Source organism: Metopolophium dirhodum, chromosome 1 (genome assembly GCF_019925205.1).
Source record: "Metopolophium dirhodum isolate CAU chromosome 1, ASM1992520v1, whole genome shotgun sequence".
Taxonomy (NCBI): Eukaryota; Metazoa; Arthropoda; class Insecta; order Hemiptera; family Aphididae; genus Metopolophium; species Metopolophium dirhodum.
This window is the reverse complement of record NC_083560.1, coordinates 114,108,477-114,134,093: the sequence shown is the minus strand read 5'-3', so window position 1 is coordinate 114,134,093 and position 25,617 is coordinate 114,108,477. Positions and strand designations below refer to the sequence as shown.

The window sequence follows — 25,617 nt, the reverse complement described above, 5'->3', positions numbered from 1 at the left end:
GGGGATCGGGAACCAGCTGGCGAGGATCATGCCGAACGTGGGCGGGCCCCGAGAGGATCGACGGCGGCTCCTGTCGTCGGTGGTGCACTCCGTACTCCTGTACGGTGCCCCTAGCTGGGCACATACGCTGGAGCTCGTGCCAGGTAACGTTCGGACCCTGAACAGAGCTCAACAGAAAGTCCTTCTCCGGTGCGCATGCGCGTACCGCACCGTCTCCGAGGCGGCCACAAACGTGATTGCATCAACGCCGCCTGCAGACCTCCTGGCGAAGGAGAGAGAAGCGGCGTTCGACCGGAGGCGGGCCCCTGCGGCACCCACGGCAGGCAACGATCTGAGAACCAGCACCATGGAGGCATGGCAGGAGAGGTGGTCGACGGAGGCATCAGGAAGCTGGACCAGGCGGCTGATCCCGGACGTTCGTCCCTGGTGCGCCAGGAGCCACGAGCTGATGACGAACTTCCACCTGACGCAGTTCCTGTCGGGACATGGATGTTTCGGCCAGTATCTGCACAGGATCCACAAGTTGGACAACCCCAGGTGTGTGGACTGTCTCGCGCCAGTGGACGACGCGGAGCACGCGTTTTTCCTGTGCGACAGGTGGTGGCGTAGGAGAATGGAGCTGAAAGCTGCAATCAACGACCCATTCACTCCCGAGACTGTTGTGGGGAAGATGATGGAGTCACGGAGTAACTGGACGGCGGTAGAGCGGTTCGTGAAGGAGGTGCTGACGAAGAGGGAAGCTGAGGAGAGAGAACGGCAGCGACAAGATCAAACCATATAATTAAGTCTGCTTTGCTATGGGCCGAAGGCCGTTTTTTAGATGGTGTAGGGCCATCTATTTGTTTGTATAACACAGAATGTAAAACATTATACATTAATATTGTAATATGTATTTTTCAATAAACGATGTGGGGGAGCTGACGAAATGCCTTAGGGTGTCTCCGGCCCCCCACGATACCGTAAAAAAAAAAAAAAGTTTAGGTTAGGTCTTCAATATCAAAAGCAGCAGAAATTGCATTAGATAAAATATCATGATTTGTATTAATGATTTGTATTAATGGGCGAATTTACTCTAGAATCCCCCTCTGATGACAACCTAATCAGTAGAACCTGTTGTTATAGAACATGATCTATAATTTTGTATAGCCATTTCACTTAAAATGCTTTGAATTCTTGATTGTGCAATCAAAGCGTTTTCAAAATGTAAAGCTTTCAACTGAACTCCAATACTCTTTCCGAAAATATCGAATTGGTTTTCAGGTTGAGGTATTTCTGGTTTATTTATATTTTCTTGCAATTGTTTAAGCTCATTTATAGCATGAAAAATTCCTTTTTTATTTGATTCTTTTCGGTTTTTTTTGGTGGTATCTATATCAGCTTTTAATACTGGTGTTGAATGATAATATGAGATGTCATTCTCTTCAGACTCTTGAAGTGATATTTCTTCAGTGTCTTGGGTGTTGGGTGGTTTAGTGTTATCATATTCAGTGGCTACAGTTTTATTTTCAAAACTTGGAAGATTAGTTATTATCTGAAATTAAAAATATACCTTGTGAGAGTTCGTCGCTTTTTTGAGCTCCGAAAACCACCCATGACGAAAGGGGAACACTTTCGTCATGACCTGTGAGCCGCACCGCGTGAGACCCGAGGGTCAAGTCGGTGGAACTCACAGGCTTTGATACACGCAACTACAAATGAATGTAGAGAATTTATGTTGGGAGAGAAAAAAGAATATGAGTTAATTAAAATAAATAATTATAGTATTAGGGTAATTATGTGGGTATATTTTACATATCGGTTATAAAATAATAATATAAGGGCACATGGCAAATACAATAAGTATATAAGTTTGACAAATACAATAAGTATATAATGGCACATGGCAAATACAATAAGTATATAAGTTTGGCGCATACTTCCCCGGCCCACGGGAGGCGACACGCCATATCAATCATGGTATGCCCTCACAGGGTTACCGGGAAAGCGTGCGGGGTTTACATTAGTCGGGAAACAGGGGGAATACCTTTTGTAGGGACTTGTCTTGCGACGCCTCCTCCGGCACACACGTTATACGAACGTGAATTTCGCATAACGTGTGGCCCACGTGCTGGTAAAGGGGGGGAATAAGGGGAAAGATATGACATATTACGACTGGTTGACTGCGTGGTTGACGTGGTTGACGTGTCCGCTCCGGCCGCCGCCCGGGCCCTCGTGGTTAGTCTTAGCCCATCATTTTGTTGTGGACAGCGTGGTTGACTCTTTTAAGACGGATCCGGGTCGATGCCAGGTGGAATCGGCAGACGGACTGTGTCGGCAGACGAAAACTGTATCGGCGGACGAAAACTGTGTCGGCAGACGAAAAACTGTGTCGGCAGACGATAAACTGTGTCGGCAGACGATAAGTGCCTTAAGTGGTGACCAGTCGACAGACAGAAAAGAATTTAATAGCCAGCGATGAGATGGTGAGCTGATCGTCCGGCCGTTGCTGGTGTCGTAGCTTTTGTCGTGGTAGTAGGGTGGATCAGTGTCGTCGTTTTGCGGGATTGTACATATTATCGTGGGAGTACAGTATTGTCTGCGGGCCGTACCGGCGGACGCGACGAAAGCGCCGGAGGCGACGGGTGACGGGCAACCGCGACACGTCGGCGACGGACACTGCATGATGACGGGGGGATCGGGGAGCATTTATTGCATAACACTGCGGTCGTTTGTGCATTAGCGCGCGATATCTACTTTTATTACTAATGGTTATAAGAATAACGGTGCGTTGACTTGTCAACAACGTTAGCAATAGGTATGTTCAGGGATGGTTATCATAATTTATGAGGCTGAAAATTCCGTGACGTTACATAACCCCCCCAACAAGTTGTTGAAGTTGTTACGTAAGTCGGAACTGAAAACCACTTGTTGTAAGAGAAAGGCAGGGGATTGTCTGGGGACCATAGACAAATAATACTTATGGAATGTTATAGTTTGAAACAGGGATATAGTATATAGTAATGAATATCAATTAAATAATAATAAAGTGATACATAATTAATTAGGGTACTGGCATCATAATAATAGATTTGAGCTATCACAATGTAATATAATAAAGTTGCAACACTATCAGTGTATAATATAATTGAAACACTATCAGTGTATAATATAAGACCTACACGGGAGTGTATACCACAATATATAAAAAAAACCTACCAATTATAATGACCTGACTAGTCCAGGGATGATGATACTACCAATATATAATAATGTATTACACATGACAAAAAAAACTAACAGGGGAATCGGGAACATAGGGACTCTAGATCTGTCTATGCCTTTACTGGGGTCACGACAGAAATAGGTACGACTACACTATGGGGACTTAGTGTAGAAGGGAGAAGACAAAAAAAATAAAAATAAAACTGTTGTGTACAGGCAAGACAACGAGGGTCTTGCACTGCGTGAGTTACTCTGGACATTTTACTTTACACACATGGCAAGCCATGGTGGGACCTATCATTATTAAGGGGGGGCTATCAAGAATGTTCCTGCATGTTGTGGTGAAAGAGCGGTCAAGAGGCGAGGTCTGGTGGCTCCTTTACCCCCTTACGGGAAGTCACCCTCCAGATCATCGGGCCGCGGGTCAATGGTGGTAAGTGTGGCCCGGGGCCCCCTACTTAAACGCGCACAGGGACAGCTGGGTTTTACGCCAGCCGTATGTAAACGCGTAGGAGACTACCCGCTAAGCCCCAACGGCAACCACACCAGGCCAACCAAGCCCGGACACTCACTGGGACGGAGCGTCACCACAACACCGGTCAAATTAAAAGAAGAGTGTCTCAGACTCTTTGCCGGACAGAGAGTAGTATCAGTACTCCCTGTACGACGGGGGCCCTACCGAGCTGGGGGGACAACGAATTCGAAAGAAGATTTACAAGAGACAGAAATAGGCGGGGTAGTAAGGGGAAAAGGGGGGGAGAACGCGGAAGTAAACGAATTAAATGACCCGGACCTACGAATATCATTCGTACAACTGTGTTACACAGTTGTGCTGAGCGGAGTCTCGCTCACGGTGGATACACCGTGTCAGGCAGGGTATACCGCATTTTAACCCCCCATTTGCTATGGAGTCCCGGGGACAATTCGGATCACCTGATGGGGATACGAATATCCTTGATTTGATTAAAAAAAAAACTGTAGGTTAAGTTATTGGATTATTAAACTGAAACTGACTTTTGATATTAAATTTGAATAGAGATTATACTTTAAATTTGTTGTTGTTAAAATTGAAGAATTGAGTTAGTGAGATATTTTGTTGAAAGTGATCACACCTGAGGACGCTACATGGTAGGTGGTACATAAGGTTTAAGGTGTACAATATTGTGGGTACCTCTGGGTGTATCATCATCGGGGTGCACAAGTTCATATGCGTTAATAGTTTTGACGTTTTTAATTTTGAAAGAGAGGGATTATGTCGGGGGGAATGGGGGGTGGCAGAGTGTAATGGAGAATGACAGGGGAGTCTTTAAGGGGTTGGTCATCTCGACCGAGGGGGTGACGAGAGAGGGTGTCGATAGGGTTATCTTTACCGGGGCAATGATGGATTTGGAGATTGAACTCTTGGAGGGCAAGAGTCCAACGGGTCAGACGATTATTTTTTAATTTACAGGAGAATAAGAATGTTAATGCTTTATGGTCGGTGAATATTTTAATGGGGTGTCCTAGGATATAGATTCTGAATTTTTGGCAAGCGAAGAGAATCCCCAACAGCTCCAGCTCGGTCACCGTATAGTTCCTTTCGGCCCCACAAAGTGACCTACTGGCAAATGAAAGGGTGTTCCTTTGGCCGTCGTTGTCAATTTGGAATAATTCGGCGCCGAGTCCTACATAGGAAGCATCGGTTTGAATACAGAAAGGGGCATTGAAATTTGGGTGAGTGAGAGATATTTGAAGGGAGAAAGCAGTTTTAATTTTTTGAAAATCGATTTTATTTTGTTCTGTGAATGTCCAGGGAGTGTCTTTACAAATTAAATGCGAGAGGGGGTGTAAGAGAGAAGAATGATTTTGTGAGAATTTACGATAGAAGTTGCAGAAGCCAAAAAATGATTGGAGGTCCTTTTTATTACGGGGTTCGGGAAAATTTTGAAGGGCTTTAACTTTGTCCGGGTCCATTATCATACCTTTGGGGGATATGAAATGTCCGAGGAATTTAATTTTTTTTTTATTGAAATGGCATTTTTTATATTTAAGTGTGAGACCTGCTTGGGCAATTTTGTGAAAAATCCACTCAAGGGTGTTGAGGTGATCTTCAAATGAAGGGGATGAGAGGAGAATATCATCAACATAAGTATGAATGTCATTTGGGGATGGACAGGGTATTGAATAATTATTTAAGGCGGCTTCAAGTCCTTTGCCGAAAGCGGCATTAGAAATGTTCAGACCAAACGGGACAACGCAGAACTGGTACGACCTGCCGTCATACAAAAAACTGGTGTACTGTCGTACCGAGGGGTCAAGGGGAATCTGCCAATATCCAGAAGAGAAATCGAGGGAGGAGAAAAAAGATTTATTATTAAATTTGGCTAGGATATCATCAATGGGTGGAGAAGCGTCTCGAGTGGGGAGAATAATCGTATTTAATTTACGGGCATCTAAACATAAACGTATCGAGCCGTCGGTCTTGATGACAGTGACCAAAGGATTATTATATGGTGAGTCTGATCGTTCGATCACTCCCCATTGAATCATTTTATCAATCTCTTGTTGTACCGCCGGGCGTCGAGAGAAAGGGACTGGATACGGTTTTATTTTATAGGGATCATGGGGTTTGACATTAAATTTATAAGAAAAGAATTTATGAAGGCCGGGTTTGTCTTGAAATATGTCTTGGAAATCTTGTAAGAGTGAGGTCATTAAACTTTGTTGAGAAATATTAAGGGGAAAGTCATTGAGAGCGATATTTTTTTCTGTTTTGAAAGGGAGAGAGTTGTATTTTAAGTTTGAGGGGAATTCAGAGAGTAGAGGGAGGTCTTCGGAGATATTAATATTTTTAAGTGAATTTACCAGGCTATTGGGGTCATGATCTACAATTAATTTAAAAGGTATTTTATTTTTGAGTGAGGGGAGAGAAATTTCCTTAGTACTATAGTCTATAGTCACCCCATTTTCCACCAACCAATCAGTTCCCAAAATAAGAGGGGTAGACAGATGGGGGACCACAAGAAAAATACCGAAGGTTTCATAGTTTTGAATTGAAAAGTTTAAATAGATTTGAGATTTTATTTTTATTGACTTATTATTTAGTGCTGTTGTGAGGAGTATGCCGTTAAGGGGAAAGAGGGGGACTTTATTTTGTGAAGGGTCAGAGATTAAGTTTTGATACAGTTCTTCGGAGACTGCAGATACCGAAGCACCGGAGTCTAAAAGAGCATTATAGTGAGTTTTGAAAAGTTTTAAGGGGATTTCGGGACGATAATTTGGAGGGGGAACGATTTCCTGATCTATATTTAAGGGGTGTGTGAGTATCGAAATTTGAGGACTATTGTTAGGGGACACAGGACACGTCCTCTTGGGTCTGGTCAACGCTAGTTTCCCGAAGGGGAAGTGGCCTGGTCGGGTGATGGGGGTGACGATTGATTTTGGGTGTTATCTGTTTGAGACCTATTGTAATTATTGAAACGAGGAGAGTAATTGTTTTGACGGGGAGGGTATTGATTGTAGCGTTGTGAACTTGAAGACTGGTGATATGAATTCTGCTGAGGGGAAGAGGCTTGATTTTGATGGGACTGAAGGTTTCGATTGGAGTGGGCTTGTTGAAAATGAGAAAGCTGTTGTATGAGATCATTGGTGGTGGTAATGCGCAAACCACGGAGAGCGACTGCTATATGGAAAGCGTAGTGCGACAGAATCTGGTCGACCATTTCGGGTTGATCAATCGGGGGTTGTAAGAACCTAACTTTATTTATCCAGTCCATTGCATGCTTCTGGAGGGAGGTGTTATCACTATGGTGGTATGGTCGGTAGAACTCGTTGCGGATGGCACGTTGCTGGTTTGTGGACCAGAAATAGTTTCGAAATAATAAAAGAAATTCACTATAAACCGATGGTGGGGGAAGTAACGTGTGATACCATAGCTGAGCATCATCTACGAATTTCGCCTTCACATAGTTGATCTTGAACTGGTCGGGAACGGGGGGTTGTGTCAAAAAATATTGTTCGGCTTGTTCCAAGAACTCTTCGGGGTGAATGGGTGTTAACTGTCCGTTATACGTGGGCAACTTGGTTGAATCCAAATTGATACCAGATATATTGGAGAGGGACTGAGTACCATGAGCAGAGATAGAGGGGGGGTTTGAAAATGTACTCTGGTGTTGAGGGGCCGAATAAACTGAAGTATGATACGGGGCAGCCGGTTGTGTGGGAAGGGAATTTGTAATTGTAGTTGAGGTGAACAGATTGTTAAATGAATTTTGAGTAAAAGGCTGAGCATTATTAAAAGAGTGTTGTAAGAGGGGTTGAATATTTTGACTTGAAGTTTGAGGCATAGTGGTACTATTATTATTGACGGTTTGTACAGGGGGTTGGGAGATATTGGATGTGGCTTGAGAACAGGCTAGGGGGTACGAGGTTGTAGAAAGGGGTTTAGGGACAGAGATAGGGTTCCGAACAACATTTTCCAGGGCAGCTAGACGAGCAGATTGACCTTCGACCAGGCTTACTCTACTAGTGAGGGTTTTGACAGTTTCTTGGATTCTGTGATATGTGAGGGCGTTGGTTTTCTGGGTTTCCTGACAGCAGAGTTGTTGATGAGAGAGATCGTTCTGAATATTTATAAAATCACGGTTGACATTTGCCTGAAGTTGCTGGAAATTTGTCCGCATCTCAGTATCACCATCATCTACACGGGTACACAACTCCTCAACACGGGTATCAAAAGCTACTAGCCTCTTAGACATAGCGTCAAACCTGGAGGGCAAAATTGTCAAACATATCTCTGAGCCTATTGTCTAGGGAGTCGAGAGTGGGGGGATCTTTTGAGTCAATGAGACATCACATTCTCCGTCGACGGACATGGTTAAATCGAAATCGGTGGGGGGTAAGAGAGGAGATGAATAATTTACTGAAGGGTTATACCGGTTAGGTTGTCGGGTGGTTCTCTTGCCTGCACTTTGCATGAGGGGAAAATGAAATAAGTTTTAAATATTAAAATTTGTACAATCAGGTTCACTGAGTGAATATTAATAATCAGGGAGACAGCTTAGGATATACTAATCAAATAAAAAATATAATGTGGCTAAATAATAGTACTATTGCTCCCAGAGGGGAAATAATATAGGTACTATTGCAACGACAATAGTTATAATAAAGTATTAGTACAGAATAATAAAGAAACTAATTATAATAAGGACCTCAACTGAGGGAGAAAAAAAAACAAAGTTATATATATAGTGACACAAGTCTTAACCCAAAGAGGGGGCAACACAACTGGTCCAAGCACATAAAGCACTATACAGCAAGGTGACTCCCTAGCTAGGAAAGAAATATGTAACACTCACTAAAGAGAGAAAAAAAATAAAATGAAATAAATAATTTAATTTGGTTTGCCCAAAGCAACTTGATAATAATTATGACCTAATGGTACCGATTAATAATAATGATTTATTATTAATATTTAACTGGAATGAGAAATAAATTCAATTTATATTACTATAATATTATATAATAACAGCTGGGATGTCCTCAGACAGTTAATTTAGTTGTAATAAAATAAAATATAGTGATAATCAGCCTCACTGTTATAATAACAAGAAAAAGAAAATTAGAATATTAGTTTATGATACTATGTTAAATTGAACAGGGGCCCTGGTGGACTGGAGCTGCCTACATACACCTTCCACTACAAGCACAGTCTTAGTCGTTTTACATAATTTGAGGGAGTTACAATAAGAATAGGGAATACTATAGGGGAGAATTTTAATTAATCATAATAGGGAAGCACTTTAGTAATTTATAGGGAAACACCTTAATATTTTTTTTTTTTTTTTTTTTTAAGGGAAACAATTTTAATATTTAATTTATACAGTGAAAGCAATATAATAAAATTTTTTTTTTGTAGGGAAATAACTTAGTGATTTTTTGGTAAAATAAACAATTTAATAGAGGGGAAACAACTTAATCTTCTTGGTAATTGAATTTTATGAGCTTTTTTGCAAGAGAAAAGAAATAATTAGATTTTTTTTTTTTTTTTTTGTATTAATATTTAATTTATTATTTTAATAGAGAATATGACAATTTAGTTTATAATAAGTTTTCAGTAATGGATTTTTGTGCCTACCAAGAATAATATATTTTAATTTAATTTATAATAATAATGTGGTTTCACGCATGACAACCAACAGATTTAAGTTAATGTATATAATTTTTTGACCATGGGGTCTTGACAAAATATAAGTAATAATAATATAAAATTGACCATGTGGTCTGGGGAAAAAACAAGAGTTATCGCGCCCTAAGCAGAAACGAACCTAACAGTGTTATGCATGGGAGGAAAAAACGGGTCCAGGGAACATAACAGGGGGGGTTTACAAGGGGAAAAATATTAAAATCATACCAAAGGGAGATAGACGGGTCGTTGCAGTGTCCGGAACTTCGATGCCGCAGCTATCCGCCAAGCCGTCACCGACAAACGCCTCAGCCGCATCCAGAACCAGCACACACCCGCAGGAACAATTTCTGTAAAAAGCATGTTGGATAACAATTGTGTATGGGGGGAAACATAATAAAAATAATAATAATTTAATTTTACCTTGGTAGGGCATCATTTTGCCATATTTAGTTGTTACAATATATTTTTTTTTTTTTCTTACCACAGGTAAAGTGAGAATTTTAATTTTACCTTTCTCTTGCACAAGAGTAATAGAGAAAAAAAAAATTAATTTTAATTGAAAAAATGTGTGGGTTTGGGGGAAAGTTGCTAAGAGGGACGTGAGGGATTGATTTAAGATGTTTAATTATTATAGGGGACTTTTAGATTTGGAGATGGAAATAGATGAAAATTTGCCATGTGTTTGCCATATTTATTTTGTTAATTATTAAGTTTTTATAAATGAATTTTGCCATTTTTGAAGAGATTTTATTATTTAAATTTTAGTTATTTTTACGGGGCAAAGAGAAGAGAGAGAGAAAAAAAAAAACAGTTTATGAATTATAAGGGGAATTTTAGGACAAGTCCTGTCACGGTCGCCATATGTGAGAGTTCGTCGCTTTTTTGAGCTCCGAAAACCACCCATGACGAAAGGGGAACACTTTCGTCATGACCTGTGAGCCGCACCGCGTGAGACCCGAGGGTCAAGTCGGTGGAACTCACAGGCTTTGATACACGCAACTACAAATGAATGTAGAGGATTCATGTTGGGAGAGAAAAAAGAATATGAGTTAATTAAAATAAATAATAATAGTATTAGGGTAATTATGTGGGTATATTTTACATATCGGTTATAAAATAATAATATAAGGGCACATGGCAAATACAATAAGTATATAAGTTTGACAAATACAATAAGTATATAATGGCACATGGCAAATACAATAAGTATATAATGGCACATGGCAAATACAATAAGTATATAAGTTTGGCGCATACTTCCCCGGCCCACGGGAGGCGACACGCCATATCAATCATGGTATGCCCTCACAGGGTTACCGGGAAAGCGTGCGGGGTTTACATTAGTCGGGAAACAGGGGGAATACCTTTTGTAGGGACTTGTCTTGCGACGCCTCCTCCGGCACACACGTTATACGAACGTGAATTTCGCATAACGTGTGGCCCACGTGCTGGTAAAGGGGGGGAATAAGGGGAAAGATATGACATATTACGACTGGTTGACTGCGTGGTTGACGTGGTTGACGTGTCCGCTCCGGCCGCCGCCCGGGCCCTCGTGGTTAGTCTTAGCCCATCATTTTGTTGTGGACAGCGTGGTTGACTCTTTTAAGACGGATCCGGGTCGATGCCAGGTGGAATCGGCAGACGGACTGTGTCGGCAGACGAAAACTGTATCGGCGGACGAAAACTGTGTCGGCAGACGAAAAACTGTGTCGGCAGACGAAAAACTGTGTCGGCAGACGATAAGTGCCTTAAGTGGTGACCAGTCGACAGACAGAAAAGAATTTAATAGCCAGCGATGAGATGGTGAGCTGATCGTCCGGCCGTTGCTGGTGTCGTAGCTTTTGTCGTGGTAGTAGGGTGGATCAGTGTCGTCGTTTTGCGGGATTGTACATATTATCGTGGGAGTACAGTATTGTCTGCGGGCCGTACCGGCGGACGCGACGAAAGCGCCGGAGGCGACGGGTGACGGGCAACCGCGACACGTCGGCGACGGACACTGCATGATGACGGGGGGATCGGGGAGCATTTATTGCATAACACTGCGGTCGTTTGTGCATTAGCGCGCGATATCTACTTTTATTACTAATGGTTATAAGAATAACGGTGCGTTGACTTGTCAACAACGTTAGCAATAGGTATGTTCAGGGATGGTTATCATAATTTATAAGGCTGAAAATTCCGTGACGTTACAACCTACTAAATTTGTTTATGATATTATTTTAATTATATTATTAATATGTCTACTAGGTATAAAATAGACATGCTTTTAATTAATATTTGTTGTCTTTTTGAAATTAAAAAAGTTTTCTAAGAGTATTTACAATAAATTTGAATTTGATACATGAAATGTTTCAGGTACCTGCTAGTCATGAAGAATGGAATGTTATTGAAAGGGGTTTTCATTCTAGATGGAATTTTCCAGGGTTGTATGGCGCTATAGATGGAAAACATGTGCTGATACGTGCACCCCCTGATTGTGGCAGTGACTTTTTTAATTATAAAGGGAAAAACAGTATTATTTTATTGGGAGTTGTAAATGATGACTATTGTTTTACTTATATAAATATTGGAGCTAACAGGAGATGTTCAGATGGTGGTGTTTTACTAAACAGTTCTCTTTCACATGAACTTGAAAATGGTATGTTACCAACCGGTGGATTTTTTGTAGGAGACGTAGCATTTCCACAAAAACATTATTTATTAAAACCTTACCAACACACACCTCTAACACACGACCAAAAAATTTTTAACTACAGGCTATCAAGAGCCCGGAGAATAGTGGAAAATGCATTTGGCATACTTGTAAGCAGATTTAGGATTTTTGAAAAACCAATAGCAACAGATGTGACAGTAACAGATAAAATTATACACACAGCATGCGCTTTGCATAATTGGCTAAGAAAGACTTCTAACACTTACTTGACTAGAGAAAATGTAGACTTTGAAAATGTAGATACCGGGGAAATCATACCAGGATCATGGAGGCAAGAAAACCTAGCGTTACTGCCAAGTATTAACCGAATAGGTAGTAACCATCTAGACAAGCTAGAGAATTAAGGGAAATGTATACAAAATACTTTACAAATGAAGGTGCTGTCTCGTGGCAATTAAGAATGATTAATTAAATCACAACTTTACTACTGTAATATAATAATTTAACAAAATATTCTATACATCACATACTTTTATATTAGTTTTATTAACATGTTATTAATTTTTTTTTATTAAACTTATATTTATATTTATTATGCATAAATTGAAGAATATTTGAATTCAATAGAACAGTGAATTGAAAAATGTAAATAATAAATAAAAATGTATATAATGTACTCACATTGTCAAAAGTGTTCCTTCTTTCATCAGCATCCTTTAACAGTGCTTTCATTTCAAAAAACCATTTTATGTTTGGCACATAAACATTGTCTGCGCTGCTTCCAGACGCTTTCGATTTATCTATTTTTTTCTTTTCTTGGTAGTAGGTAGATTTTAAATTTCGTATTTTAGATTTTACTTCAGCTACTTTAAAACCTGGTATACCCATTCCGTCCACAATTTTTTGATAACATGCTTCCCGCATTTGTTTATTTTTGTGTGATACATGTTTAGGATTCCAGAGGCATTCATATTGCTTAAACTCTTGAATGAATTTGATAGTTGTTTCGGCATTCCACTTTTCTGACATTGTAAATTCTGTATTAACACGTTCAATGCCGACGTCGGATATGCTCCGACACTGGATACCGACGCGCCTGGCCGGTGTCGAAGCGTGTCCGACAAACGTTATATGTATTATTATAGTGGAATAAAATATTCGGCTTTGAGTGTATGACTTTAATATTTGTGTTGGCTACTCAGTATATATTTTTAAATAAGTTGGTACAATTGGTTTTTAGTTTCCGCCTTTTTGTTGATTGTGAGAAGGTTTTATCTATAACCATGTATTGATACAAAACACATGTTATTTTCTATCGTCCAATGCTATCAATATTCTTTTTTTTTCAGAAAAATGTAATAAATGCATCGACAATCTATACGTCAATACTTCCACAATTATTGTTCGTATGTTCATGTCGTATGTATCATAATAATTATATACATGATTAGGCGAACGTAGATTATTGAAATTATATGATAACAAATTCGTAATTCGTTAGCACCCGACCTTATTTTTTTAAATTAACAAATTTAATTAACAATAATACAAATGGATCTTCCTCCTGGTCCATCTAGAGAGCGATCTCGAAGTCCTATATATAATAAAACAAAAAAAACTAAAATATTAACCGACGAAGAACTCTTATTACTTTTGGAAAATGATAAATGGTTATCATCGGAGGATGATTTTGATGGCAGTTCTGATGATAATTTTGAGGGCAGTTTGGTTGATGATTTCGATAACATGGCAGAAGTTGAAGAAGGTAATTCAAATAATGATTCTCATTATATTATGTATTTAGATAGTAGTACGATGAATGAGATGTCTGATAACTCTAATAATAGTCTTAACAAAGAGCCTAACAATTATGAAATTTCCTGGTTATCTGATCCTGCAAATGCAAACTATATTCCATTTACAGCTACACCAGGTTTGAAATGTGTACCCGAAGGAAACGCACCTATTGATTATTTTAGATTATTAGTTACTGATAGTTTTTTTGATCTTCTTGTTGAGGAAACAAATGCATAGGCACTTGATATATTTTTAAATCAAACACACGAAAGTGCAAGAATAAATAATTGGGTAGATACAAACAGAAAAGAAATGGAAATTTTTATTGGCTTATTGTTTCATATGGGAACAATTAGATTAAGTAGATTGGAAGATTATTGGAAAACCAGTCGACTTTTCAACATTCCGTGTTTTCGTGAATATATGAGTCGTAACAGATCCATGTTAATATTACGTGCATTGCATTTCACTCGTAATCCGAAAGAAGGAGAACCTACTCCTCATAATAGGTTATATAAAATCCAGAGTGTCTTGAATTATTTTAATTCAAAAATGGAAGAAGTTTATGAACCATCTAAAAATTTATCTATAGATGAGTCTATGATTTTATGGCGTGGGCGTTTGGTATTTCGCCAATACATTAAAAACAAACGACACAAATATGGCGTGTCGACTATATGTTGACTGAACCCTGAGGTTTTATACATAGGATTATGGTTTATTCTGGACAAGGTCATGATATATCTAATACTATGAGTCATACAGAGTATGTGGTTTTTAAACTTATGAATGGATTATTTTATGAAGGACGATCACTATTTATGGACAACTATTATAATAGTGTCCATCTATCAGAACTGTTGTTAGAAAAAAAAACATTTGTCACAGGAACTCTACGATCAAACCGCAAAAACAACCCTAAAGATGTTATTGATAAAAAATTGAAAAAAGGAGAGTCTATATATCGGTATACAAAAGAGGGTATTTGTGTCCTAAAATGGAAAGACAAGAGAGATGTTCTGATGATAAGTTCTGAATTTTCTCACTCAATGTGTGAAGTTAGTTCTAGGACAGAAGTAAAACAGAAACCTATAATCGTAAAAAAATATAATGAAAATATGTCAGGAATAGATCGCCAGGATCAAATGGCATCATACTACCCCTGTGAAAGGAAATCCTTGAGGTGGTATAAAAAAATTGGTGTGCATTTTTCATTTGCAATGATTTATAATATTTGTTTTCTCATTATTTTATTACTTATAGACGAAGGCTAGTCTACTTTTCATTTGCAATGATTTATAATATTTGTTTTGATATTTATATTGAGATCATATTGTTATATTAATTTGTTAACTATTAGAATTGTTATTAAAACATTATAAGTATTTGTTATTTGTTATGTGTCTTATCATTCGTTATATTTTATATCAAAAAATAAAACCATCATGTTTTAGATTCTAATAATAATTTACCTTTCATGATATCAAAATCTTTAAAATAATAATTATATATTTATATTGATAATTATACTAAAAATAAATATATAAGTATAATATTATATGTATTATTATTTACAATTCAAAAAATAAATGCTTTAGCATATAGCGTGTCGGATACGTGCCGACGTCAGCCATATGATGCATCGCCACACCGTATGGCCGGCGTCGTCACGTATCCGACGGCGTCCATATTTTTCAAATATTAGCGTGGCGTGTAGCGTAATACGCCAGAATAATGTTGGCATTGAACGTGTTAAAAACTTAATAAACTGACAAAAATAAACTGCAGGACAGCACGTGATAAAACAAATATTCTCTTATCACTTCAACTAAGCACTAATACTATACATCATGCGATCACACGTTGCGAGTGCAATCGCGAGTAGAGTAGAGTCGTGGAGGGGGTAGCTACTTGTCGTTAGTAAATAGAACTGGATTCTATTCACTCGTACTCTCGGTTTTACTAATACTAAGCACTATTCACTTCTGTTCACACGTGTGATAATAGTGCGAGCGACAAGTACTAATGACAAGTACTACGCAGCGTGTGAACTAGGCATTAGTGATGGGAACAATCGAGTGAAAATAATCGAGTAACTCGATTGTTAGGAAAAATAATCGAATGATTTGCTCGGTCTCGATTCTCGGAACCAACTGAAAAAATCAAATGAAAAATTAGTAATTACTAATTTTGGTAGTAGTTACTCAAATTGTAATAAGTAAAAATAATGAAATAAGTAATAACTACTAATAGTAATATTATACTCGAGTATTTTTATTCTACTAATATAGTAATCTTTTAACAGTTGTATGTTAAGTTAACACTATTAACAGTATTTTCGTTCAGTTAAAGGAACACGAAAATAATAATCCAATTACGGACTACATTATCTCAAATCATATATAAATTTTAAATAATTATAAAAGTATAAAACTGATGTGTCTATAACAACAGATATGTGGACATCTGATTCCACAAAGTCTTATATTACTGTTAGTTGCCATTTTATTTACAACGATAATTTATACTCACCAGTTATTGCTACCAGAGAAGTATGCGAAAGTCGTACCGGAGAAAATATTGCTTCCGCACTATCATATATTTTTAATCAATGGAATATAAATAATAAAATAGTTACAATAGTGTCTGATAGTGAAGCAAATATAAAAAATGCTATTAATGAACATCTGAAAAAATATCACCACCCATGTGTAGCTCATACCTTAAACTTGAGTGTTATTGATGCCATAAATATAAACACAGAACTTCTCCAGGTATTAAAAACATGTCGAGCTATAGTGGGTCACTTTAAATACAGTAGTTCTGCAACTGAGAAATTACGTGAATTTCAAAAACAGATGGGCCTCCCGGAGTTGAAAGTTAAACAAGATGTGAGCACTAGGTGGAATTCATGTTTAATTATGGTTGAAAGGCTCATTGAAATAAAAAATTCAATATCTGCTACAATGTCGTCTCTCCGACGAGCTACAAATTTTTTGACTGCGACAGAATAGGATTTAATAGCAGATTGTGCTCCAATTTTAAAACCATTTGAACATATGACGTCAGAGTTGTCCGGAGAAAAATATCCAACATTGTCCTTGGTTATACCACTAATAAGAGGTTTTCAATACACAATCAAAAATATAATACCAGATACTCACGAAGGTATATTGCTACAAAAAACATTACTTAATGTAGTAGCGAGGCGTTTAGGATCTCAAGAAAAAAATAGTATAGTAGCAAAATCAACTTTCTTAGATCCGAGACTTAAAAAAACTGCATTTGGATTGGCTGATAATGCAGACAATACTCAAAAATGGATAATAGAAGAGCTTACTTCGAATATATATATTAATAACGACGATGAAAACATTGGAAACAATATAAGTGAAACACCAGCATATCCAATTGTAACCCGCGAATCCTCAAATTCTTTGTGGGAACATTTCGACAGTAAATTATCTCAAGTAAGAAGTGTTATTCGCCCTGATATTAGTGCAACATTAATGGTTCGTCAATATCTAGAGTTACCTCATTTGCAACGTGGATTTTTGGAAGAACATAAACATACTTTACCCGATTTATACAAGCTGCAACTAAAATATTTATGTATTCCTGCAACTTCAGTTCCAAGTGAGAGAGTATTTTCCAAAGCTGGATTGTTAACCAATACTCGGAGAAATAGGCTGTCACCAAACAATTTAGGCTATATAATATTTTTAAATAGTAACTTAAATATGTTGTAAAATACTCAAAGTTTTAATTATTATTTTTATTTATAAGTTTTGAACAGTAGTTGTTTGTTATAAGCCTAACACAATGAAATATGAATTGTCAATTGTTTTATTTTAAAAAGTATTTTGTTTTTATATTATAATTTATAATAATAAATCTTAAGTGTTTTTTCAATTAAAAATATAACTATGAATTTTTATTAATAAGTTGATTATTAATTATTATAATAATATAATATATTAGTTCATAATAATATCTTGATTATTTTAATCGAGTGAATATATCAGTTATGAATTTATGATGGTTATGTAATACATTTCAATTTTCATTCAAAACATTTTAAAGATAATCAGCTTGATATGAAATTAATGATAACAAAATATGTAAAAATATTAAAAAATGCATAAGAATTATTTTCAAGCAGATTTTCCCAATTTCGTCAACTAGATTCAACTTTAGAATTTTTAATAAATCCACATAATACTAAATTTGACAAACTTGAACTTAGTTTTTTTGAGTGGTTAAGTATTGAAAATGTAGAAATGGAGTTAATAGAATTTCAGGGAATTAATATTTGGAGAAATAAATTTATTAATTTGAATAATGAGCTGGAAAATAATCATAGTGAAATTGGTAGGAATATTAAATCCGAAAATATGATTCTTAATGAGTGGAAAAGTCTTCCAAATTCATTTGCATCTATGAAAAAACTAGCTCTTTCTTTATTGACAATGTTTGGATCTACTTATGCGTGTGAGCAACTTTTTTCTTCAATGAATTTTATTAAGTCAACTGTAAAGAATCATCTTGGAACAGATTTAAGTGAAGCGTGTGTTCAACTAAAATCAACCAGTTACAGTCCAAGAATTGATTCATTAGCCAATAAAATGCAGCAACAAATTTTTCATAAAAATGCATGTATAAAAATTGTATTTTTTAACGTTTCAATATTCACGCTGGTACAAAAAGGTTCCCCATCCCTGCACTATACAAACTCTTTGGATATTCCTTGTGCTGAAAAATAAAAAAAAAGTGGGTTAGTGGATGTCACTCTGCTGTACAGTAGGTTATAAGTGGGTTACTGTATTAAATTTAAATTCAATGATATTATATCGTTATATACGAAAAACGATTCTGAGCGGAGTCTGTTCGTCGGTCTGGATATTTTATATTGTTATTATATTTTATTATAGCATGTGTGTTGATTTAATATTATAAATAACAACAAAATAACTAAAATCATTACCTATTTTTATTTTTATTTGTTTCTATGGTAATAAACAAAGCGTTAGAAATTAACATTTTTAGCGGTTATTTGAAATTTGTTGGTAGTTTTTCCCGAGGCATTATAACTATTGAGAAAATCGAAAAATTATCTCTCTATAGTACCATATTGATCTAATTTGCTAAAAGATAAGATACTATTAAAATCGAAGTACTCCTTCTGGTAGAAATTATGTATACAGGATAAATAAAAAATAAAAAAATAAACACCATTGTTACACCAATAGATACCTCGCTCCGCTCATAATCTAATATTCTGAACATCCCACACAGCATTTTTATATTTTCACAATCTGTTGAACATATTTTCAAAGAAATATTATTATTGACACAATATGTTTGATTTATTTTTTTTTTTTACTGAATAGATATGGTTTAAATGTTGTCACAATAACCCATGGCAGGTAAGAAAATATGATCATAATCTATACTATAAAAGCAAGTTCAGATTTGGTGTCACGGGTTAGCTCCGAAGCAGATTGACCGATTTGGCTGATTCTTTTTTGTTATGTTTATAATTGTCAGGACAAGGTTCTTATGAAAGAAAATTTTAGGAAAATCTACCGGAAAAGTAGGAAATCAGGATGTCAAAAATACAACAGTGGTGCCATCTGTACGGGAAAAATTAAACTAAATAATAATATATTTTTGTCAATTTTAAGGTTGTTATTGGTTATGAATTATGATTGTTGTAGTTTTAGTTGTTAATTTTGAAGAATTTTATTAAAACAAAAATAGGAAATCAAACTTTGGCTGCTTCACAAATGGTGTTAAGAGGAAGGACTTATCTAGGAACAATATAGTTTGATAGCTGTATGTCCGTTGTATGAGAATTAAGTAAAAATAAAAAACTTGGTATAACTTTGATACCATAGTTATACACTTACGTACAAACGGCTATAATATGTCATAAGCACCAATGGTGCAAAAATGGCATATGATTTGCACAAAAATTAAAATTTTATATAAATAGTTATTTAAAAATATCAATCTTAAAAACAATATTATTAACAAAAGAAATTAATAAATTAAAATGTTGATAAATCGATTGATTTTTTTGATCTTATGAAAAAATATCAACTATAAATTGATAAAAAATAATATACATACAAATAAATATAATTTGAAAAAAACGGTTGATTTTTTCGATCTTATAAAAAATTGTTACTAATAAATTGTTAAAATTTAAAACTTATATAATTCTAAATGTAATATCTATTAAGCGTAGCACACAGGTATCTAGGATTTTCGCACTTTCGTACTATACAAGTATACAACTTTTTTTTCCTATCTCATTTTAATGCTTATGTCTTCCACCGATACAAACAGCACGGGGTTCCCGATCTACCATAGGTAGATTCCCTACCTTTTTTTTTTTTTTGTGGTATCAAGAGCCAGAGGAGGAACCGCGTTAGCATTACTTCCCCTCTGGCCCCCATCGTTTATTGAGTTAACAATTACAACAATACAATTACAACAATGCAATAGTAGTGGGACAGTTCCCCACTTACTATTATAACAATTATAGCATTACTTTACATACAAATACGATTATACAAAAATGGGAGGCTCTAACTCCCTGAGAGTGCCTTCGGCTACATTAGAAAACTTAACTACATTGTATATTATTTTCTTGATTACGGTGTTGGGACGTCACGCGGCTCACTCTGCCGCTTGTCGGACCCTCTCTTCCGTCCTCCTTCAACGAAAAGATGCCTTCCACCATCCGGTAGAAAATCCGGAAGGTCTCCTCTGCGTTCCTCAGCAACGTCCATTTCTCGATCTGGTCAAATGAAGGGCTGCATACGATCTCCCCGATGTCGGCTGTTGTCAGACTGTGACCTAGGTGGGTGGCCAGAGGGACCCGGAACGCGCTCCAGTAGGGGCACTCTATCAGCGTGTGTTCGGCCGTATCGTCGTGTTCCAGGCACTGCAAGCACGTGGGACTGGTGGCTCTGGCTCGCTTGAACAGATAGTGCTGGAAACAGCCGTGTCCCGACAGTGCCTGTGACATGTGATATGTCAGAGGCACTCGCGTGACCGTTCTTCCCAGCCAGCGTCCGATTGAAGGTACGCACTGTTTGGTCCAGGACGCCTTCCTGGTGGCCTCCCACCTCTGCTGCCACGCCTCGATGGTGATAGCTCTCTCTTCTCTCTTGATTGACGTTTTAGACGGTCGTTGCGCCACGGGGGCGATTTCGGCGGTGAGACAGGACTGAATCCTTTTTTGCTCCAAGCCGAGAAGGTCAGCAGGAACCGTCGAGGCCAGTACCAGAGCGGCTTCGTCCGAGACGGTGTGATAGGCGCGGATGGTCCTCAACGCTACAGTTCTTTGCGGGCGGATCAGGTTCGCTCTGGTCCTGGCCGCCACGGTTGCTTTGGTGATCCACGAAGGTGCGGCATATAGCAGCTGGCTGTCCACCACAGTGCTGAGCAACTTCCTCTTCCACTCGCTGGGGCCTCCGATATTCGGCATCAGCCTGGCGAGCGCAGCTGCCGTGCGTGACGCCTTTTTGATCACGGTGTCGGACGGCCTGAGGACGGATCCCTGTGGAACCCCGCACGTCATTGTTCTTTCTGCTCTCTCGGCTCCGGTAAACAGCGTCCTGTCAGACAGCCACGACCTGAACATCTCCACCAGGTAATCAGGCGTCCGCATGTGTCTCAGCGCGTTGTCACTGGCCACCTCAGGGAGTTAAACGCGTTTTTGACGTCCAGTGTGACCAGGACACACAAGCTCTTCTTCCCAGGGGTGGCGGCTGCTCGGGCTGCGATGCTCAGGACGCTGTTGACCGCAGACTCAGTGCTGATGCCCTTTCGGAATCCAAACTGATTGGGCGCTCTCCTGCGGCCACCGTGTTCGTCCAGATGCTTCTCTAGGCGTTGCAGCAGGAGCCGTTCCAGCAGCTTGCCGGTTGAGTCGAGCATGCAAATCGGCCTATAACTCGATGAATTGTCCCGGGGCTTGTCAGCGCCTTTTCTCAGCAGCACTATATAGACGGGCTCTTTTCCACCGTGGTGGAAAGGTGAGTGCGCCTGGACAGTCGTTCATCGTCCTCAGTACTGCTTGACTAGGGCTCTGAGAATCTCATTCGGGACCCCCGATGGACCAGTAGCCTTCCCTGGAGAGTCTGCGGGCGGCCACTCAGAGTTCTTCGCTGGTGAATTCAAGGACGCTCCTCTCGAAGACGGGTACGCCAGTTTCTGGATCGAACAACCCGAACAAATCGCAGACGACCGATGAAGGCGCCGTGCTCCAGTCCGTGGCGGTAGCCACCGGAAACAACGAGTCCGCTATCAGAGCCTCTCTTCCACGGGAGTCCGCTGCGGGGTCGCGAGTGCCGAATTTTTTCATCACAAGTTTGTATGGCCTTCCCCACGGGTCCTCGTCCACCTGAGAGCAAAGGTCGGCCCAGGCCTTGGACTTGGCCGCGCGAATCGCAATCCTGAGGTCCCTCTTGGTGCCGGAGTAGCTGGACCTGGCTTCCTGGCTCGCCTGAAACACGCTTGGTACGGTCTTCGGAGTGCCAGAGCCGATCGGCGTAGCTCGGCGATCTCCTCGCTCCACCAGTAGACGGGATGCCTACCTGCGGGGCCGGGCCTCTTCTTCGGCATGCTAGCGTCGCAGGCGCCGAGGAGGAAGTCTTCAATTTTGTCCGCCGCTGCAAGGGCCTTTTCCGCGCTTGTTGGCCCCGGTACGGGACTCAGGCGCGTGGACGTCAGGTGGAGGCTCAGGGCGTCTGCGTCCAGCTTCTTCACCGTCCAGCCTCGGTGGGTGTTGACTTGCGGCGCCAATCGTGCTTGATCCTGGTCAGGATTAGCTGTTTGGAAGAAGACATAATTGTGGTCACTCAGTGACTCAGCTTCGGACACCGTCCAGTCCGACAGAGCTACGCCTCTGTAGAAAGTAATGTCGATGACAGAGGTGGCTGCGCCATGTCTGAACGTGGGGGCTGTGCCCGAGTTGGCCAATAGGAGCCCTAGGCTTGAGGCGAGGTCAGAGAGCGCTGTGTCCCTGGGGTTTCTGGATCTGGAGCCCCACTCGGTGTGCCAGGCGTTAAAGTCCCCGGCCACGATGACGGACGAATTGCCCCTGGCTCTGATAGCGTGTTCCAGGTCACCCAGCGCAGCGTTGAACTCCTGCATCGTAGCGCCCGGGCGGAAATAACAACTGAAGACGGTGACGTCTTGGAGGACCATCCAGGCGAACCCGTTCCCGGAGCCGCGGACGTCGCAACTGATGGCGGAGTGGCGGGAGATGCCTACGGCAGCCTTACAGTCGGAGCTGAAGCACCACCTGTCCTCCTGGCCGTAGCAGGTCGCTGGTTCAGAGACTAAGAGCACGTCCACTCTCTCTTCATCCGCCGTTTGTGCCATCAGCTGCTCCGCTGCCCATTTCACGTTTAATTTTATCAGCAGGAATTTGATCATTGGCCTGGTTTGGATCCTGCCGACATCTTTCTCGCGGCGCAGTCGCCCGAGCCCGGTCTGTGCGGAACCTTCGGGAGCCCAGCAGACTCGCACGCTACGCAGCGGTCGTCGGCTTCGACGGAGTCCTTCATGGCGTGCCCGATGATGCCACATCTCCAGCATGCCCTGGTTCTATCGGCAGCCTTGCAATCCCTTGTGTTGTGGCCGAACGCATGGCAGCGGAAGCATCTGATCGGAGCGAGGGTCCTCGGGCGCACTCGACACATGGTCCACCCGATCGGGACCCTGGTGATGGCGGAGGCCAGGCGCTTGCGTGATCGAGTGCCCCATATTCGGACGTCGCTGACGGCATTGCGGTCGACCTTCGACGTTGGGTCGTCCTGCCCTGGGATGGCGTTGCGGAGGGCCTCCAGCACCTCCTGGCCTGTGGCTGCAGCATCGATGTCCAGGACTTCCACCTCAACCTGTAGACCGAGCTGGTGGACCTTGCCGATGGATTTCCCGAGCCTGTCCGACATGGCCGACACTATGTTTATAGCCGCGGTGGTAACTCTTGCCCTCGATGTTTCTGACGAGGATGGCTGGGGCCTTTTTCGAAAACCCCGACGGCTGTGGTGGCGCGGCTGGAGGACGGATAGCCGCAGCCGTCGTTGTTTTCTGTCTTCTGGAGCGCCTTCCAACGACCTTGGACCAGTCTTCAGCCTCGGTCTCCATGCCGGTGTCGGCCTCGGTGTCTGGTGGGTGGTAGGGGGGGCCTGGTGGGCGGATGGCTTCGGTGGACGTTTTTGCCGGTTGGCCGCAGCGGATCTCGTTGCCAGACTGTCCCAGTGTTCTGGGGTAAGCTCCATGTCCGTGGAGGCATCGGACATGGACTTTCCGGTGGTAGGTCCAGGCAGGTCCGCAACGTCGCCGTTCTTCTCCAGCAGAGAGTCGACTGCGCTGTAGGCGTCGCTGGTGCGGTTCAGTAGCTTCTCGATGTAATTGCGCAGGTCCGCATCCGAGGTTTTCTGCATGAGATTCTTTGTGTCGGCTTTCCGCTTCAGCTTGTAGATTATCAATTTTGTAGAAATCAAAACATTTGTCAATGCTTTCAAAATAAATTTTTTTCTCCATTTTTTTTCAAAACGTTCTTTTATTGATTGTAAAATTGAATCAATATATGGTATAAAATTGATACTCGGTAATAATCTTCACAACTCTCAGTTTCATAGTTCGCTCTTAGTGACTGTTTCTTTACCGTTCTTGGACGTGTAATGACAATATCTAAATACCTTCATATCGATTTGTACTTAGAATTTTTCCCATGAGATACGATGTATTTCATGTCTTCCTTTGGGAACTCGTCCCTTCCAAACACTGTATTTTACTATGGTCTAATATTTATGTCTTCATATTCCTACACAAGTTGCGAATGAAATGGTAGAAAATGTGTAGCTTGGATTTACGTTCTTTTGAGTTTGTGGATGGAAATGGTTTTAAAGAACTTGGTCAATATTTAGTTAATTTGGGTGCAAAGTATGGACATCTAGATATTGATAATTTACTACCCCATCCAACAACAATTTCTCGAAATACCATTAAGGCCTTCTTCACACCATGAAACTCCCAGGCGACGCGACGGATACTCGAGTATCGTCCGTTTGAGTTGCTTGTTAGTAAGATATCCATAAGCAACCCATCGCCACACACTGAGCTACTATGAAACTACTGTAAAGCGACGATATCTTTTCAGTCTACCTCTAGCCACCAATTATTTACCAACCTGTAGGGTAAACCATACAGTTATTGGCAGGGGTATAGTTATCGGCATACCAAACTTATTTTATTGATAAATAGTGCTGTGTAGGGTTTTAAAAAGATTTTTTATTTTTAAACAATTAGTCACACTGTTATATTTATATTTGCGCCAAAAGTAATCATTATCTTGTGACTGATGAGATATAACATTTTGTTCAAGAAGCGACGCTGAACAGCACGTCAAAAAAGGTAAGATTTTTCTTTAAATCGTAACAAGTACTGCTATGAAATTAAGCTTTTACTCATACACAAATTGTCGCAAACAGTTATATTCGATTGATTCTGAATCTTAAGAACATTTACAGTTTAAAAATATAATTTAAAATGCACTCAAATTATTCATTTAAATAATAAAATAGGTGCCAATAACTATATTGAATATTTCAGATATTTTAGTTATTGGTATGAGGTGCCAATAATAGAATTTGTGTACATTTTCATGTAATATAATTATTGGCATGTATATATTTTTTAAGTATTTAAATACATTTTCATTAATTAAGTGGTTATTCACAATGTTGGTAATTATTTTAAATGATTTATAGACAAA

At 39.8% G+C, this 25,617-nt stretch overlaps 1 protein-coding gene across 1 annotated transcript; it reads left to right on the top strand.

Moving 5' to 3' along the window:
* Nucleotides 1–11,713: 11,713 nt before the first annotated feature.
* LOC132951796 (putative nuclease HARBI1) lies at nucleotides 11,714–12,424 on the top strand. Its single transcript, XM_061023769.1, has one exon. It carries the CDS (start codon nucleotides 11,714–11,716, stop codon nucleotides 12,422–12,424), a length of 711 nt encoding a protein of 236 aa, XP_060879752.1.
* Nucleotides 12,425–25,617: the final 13,193 nt, after the last annotated feature.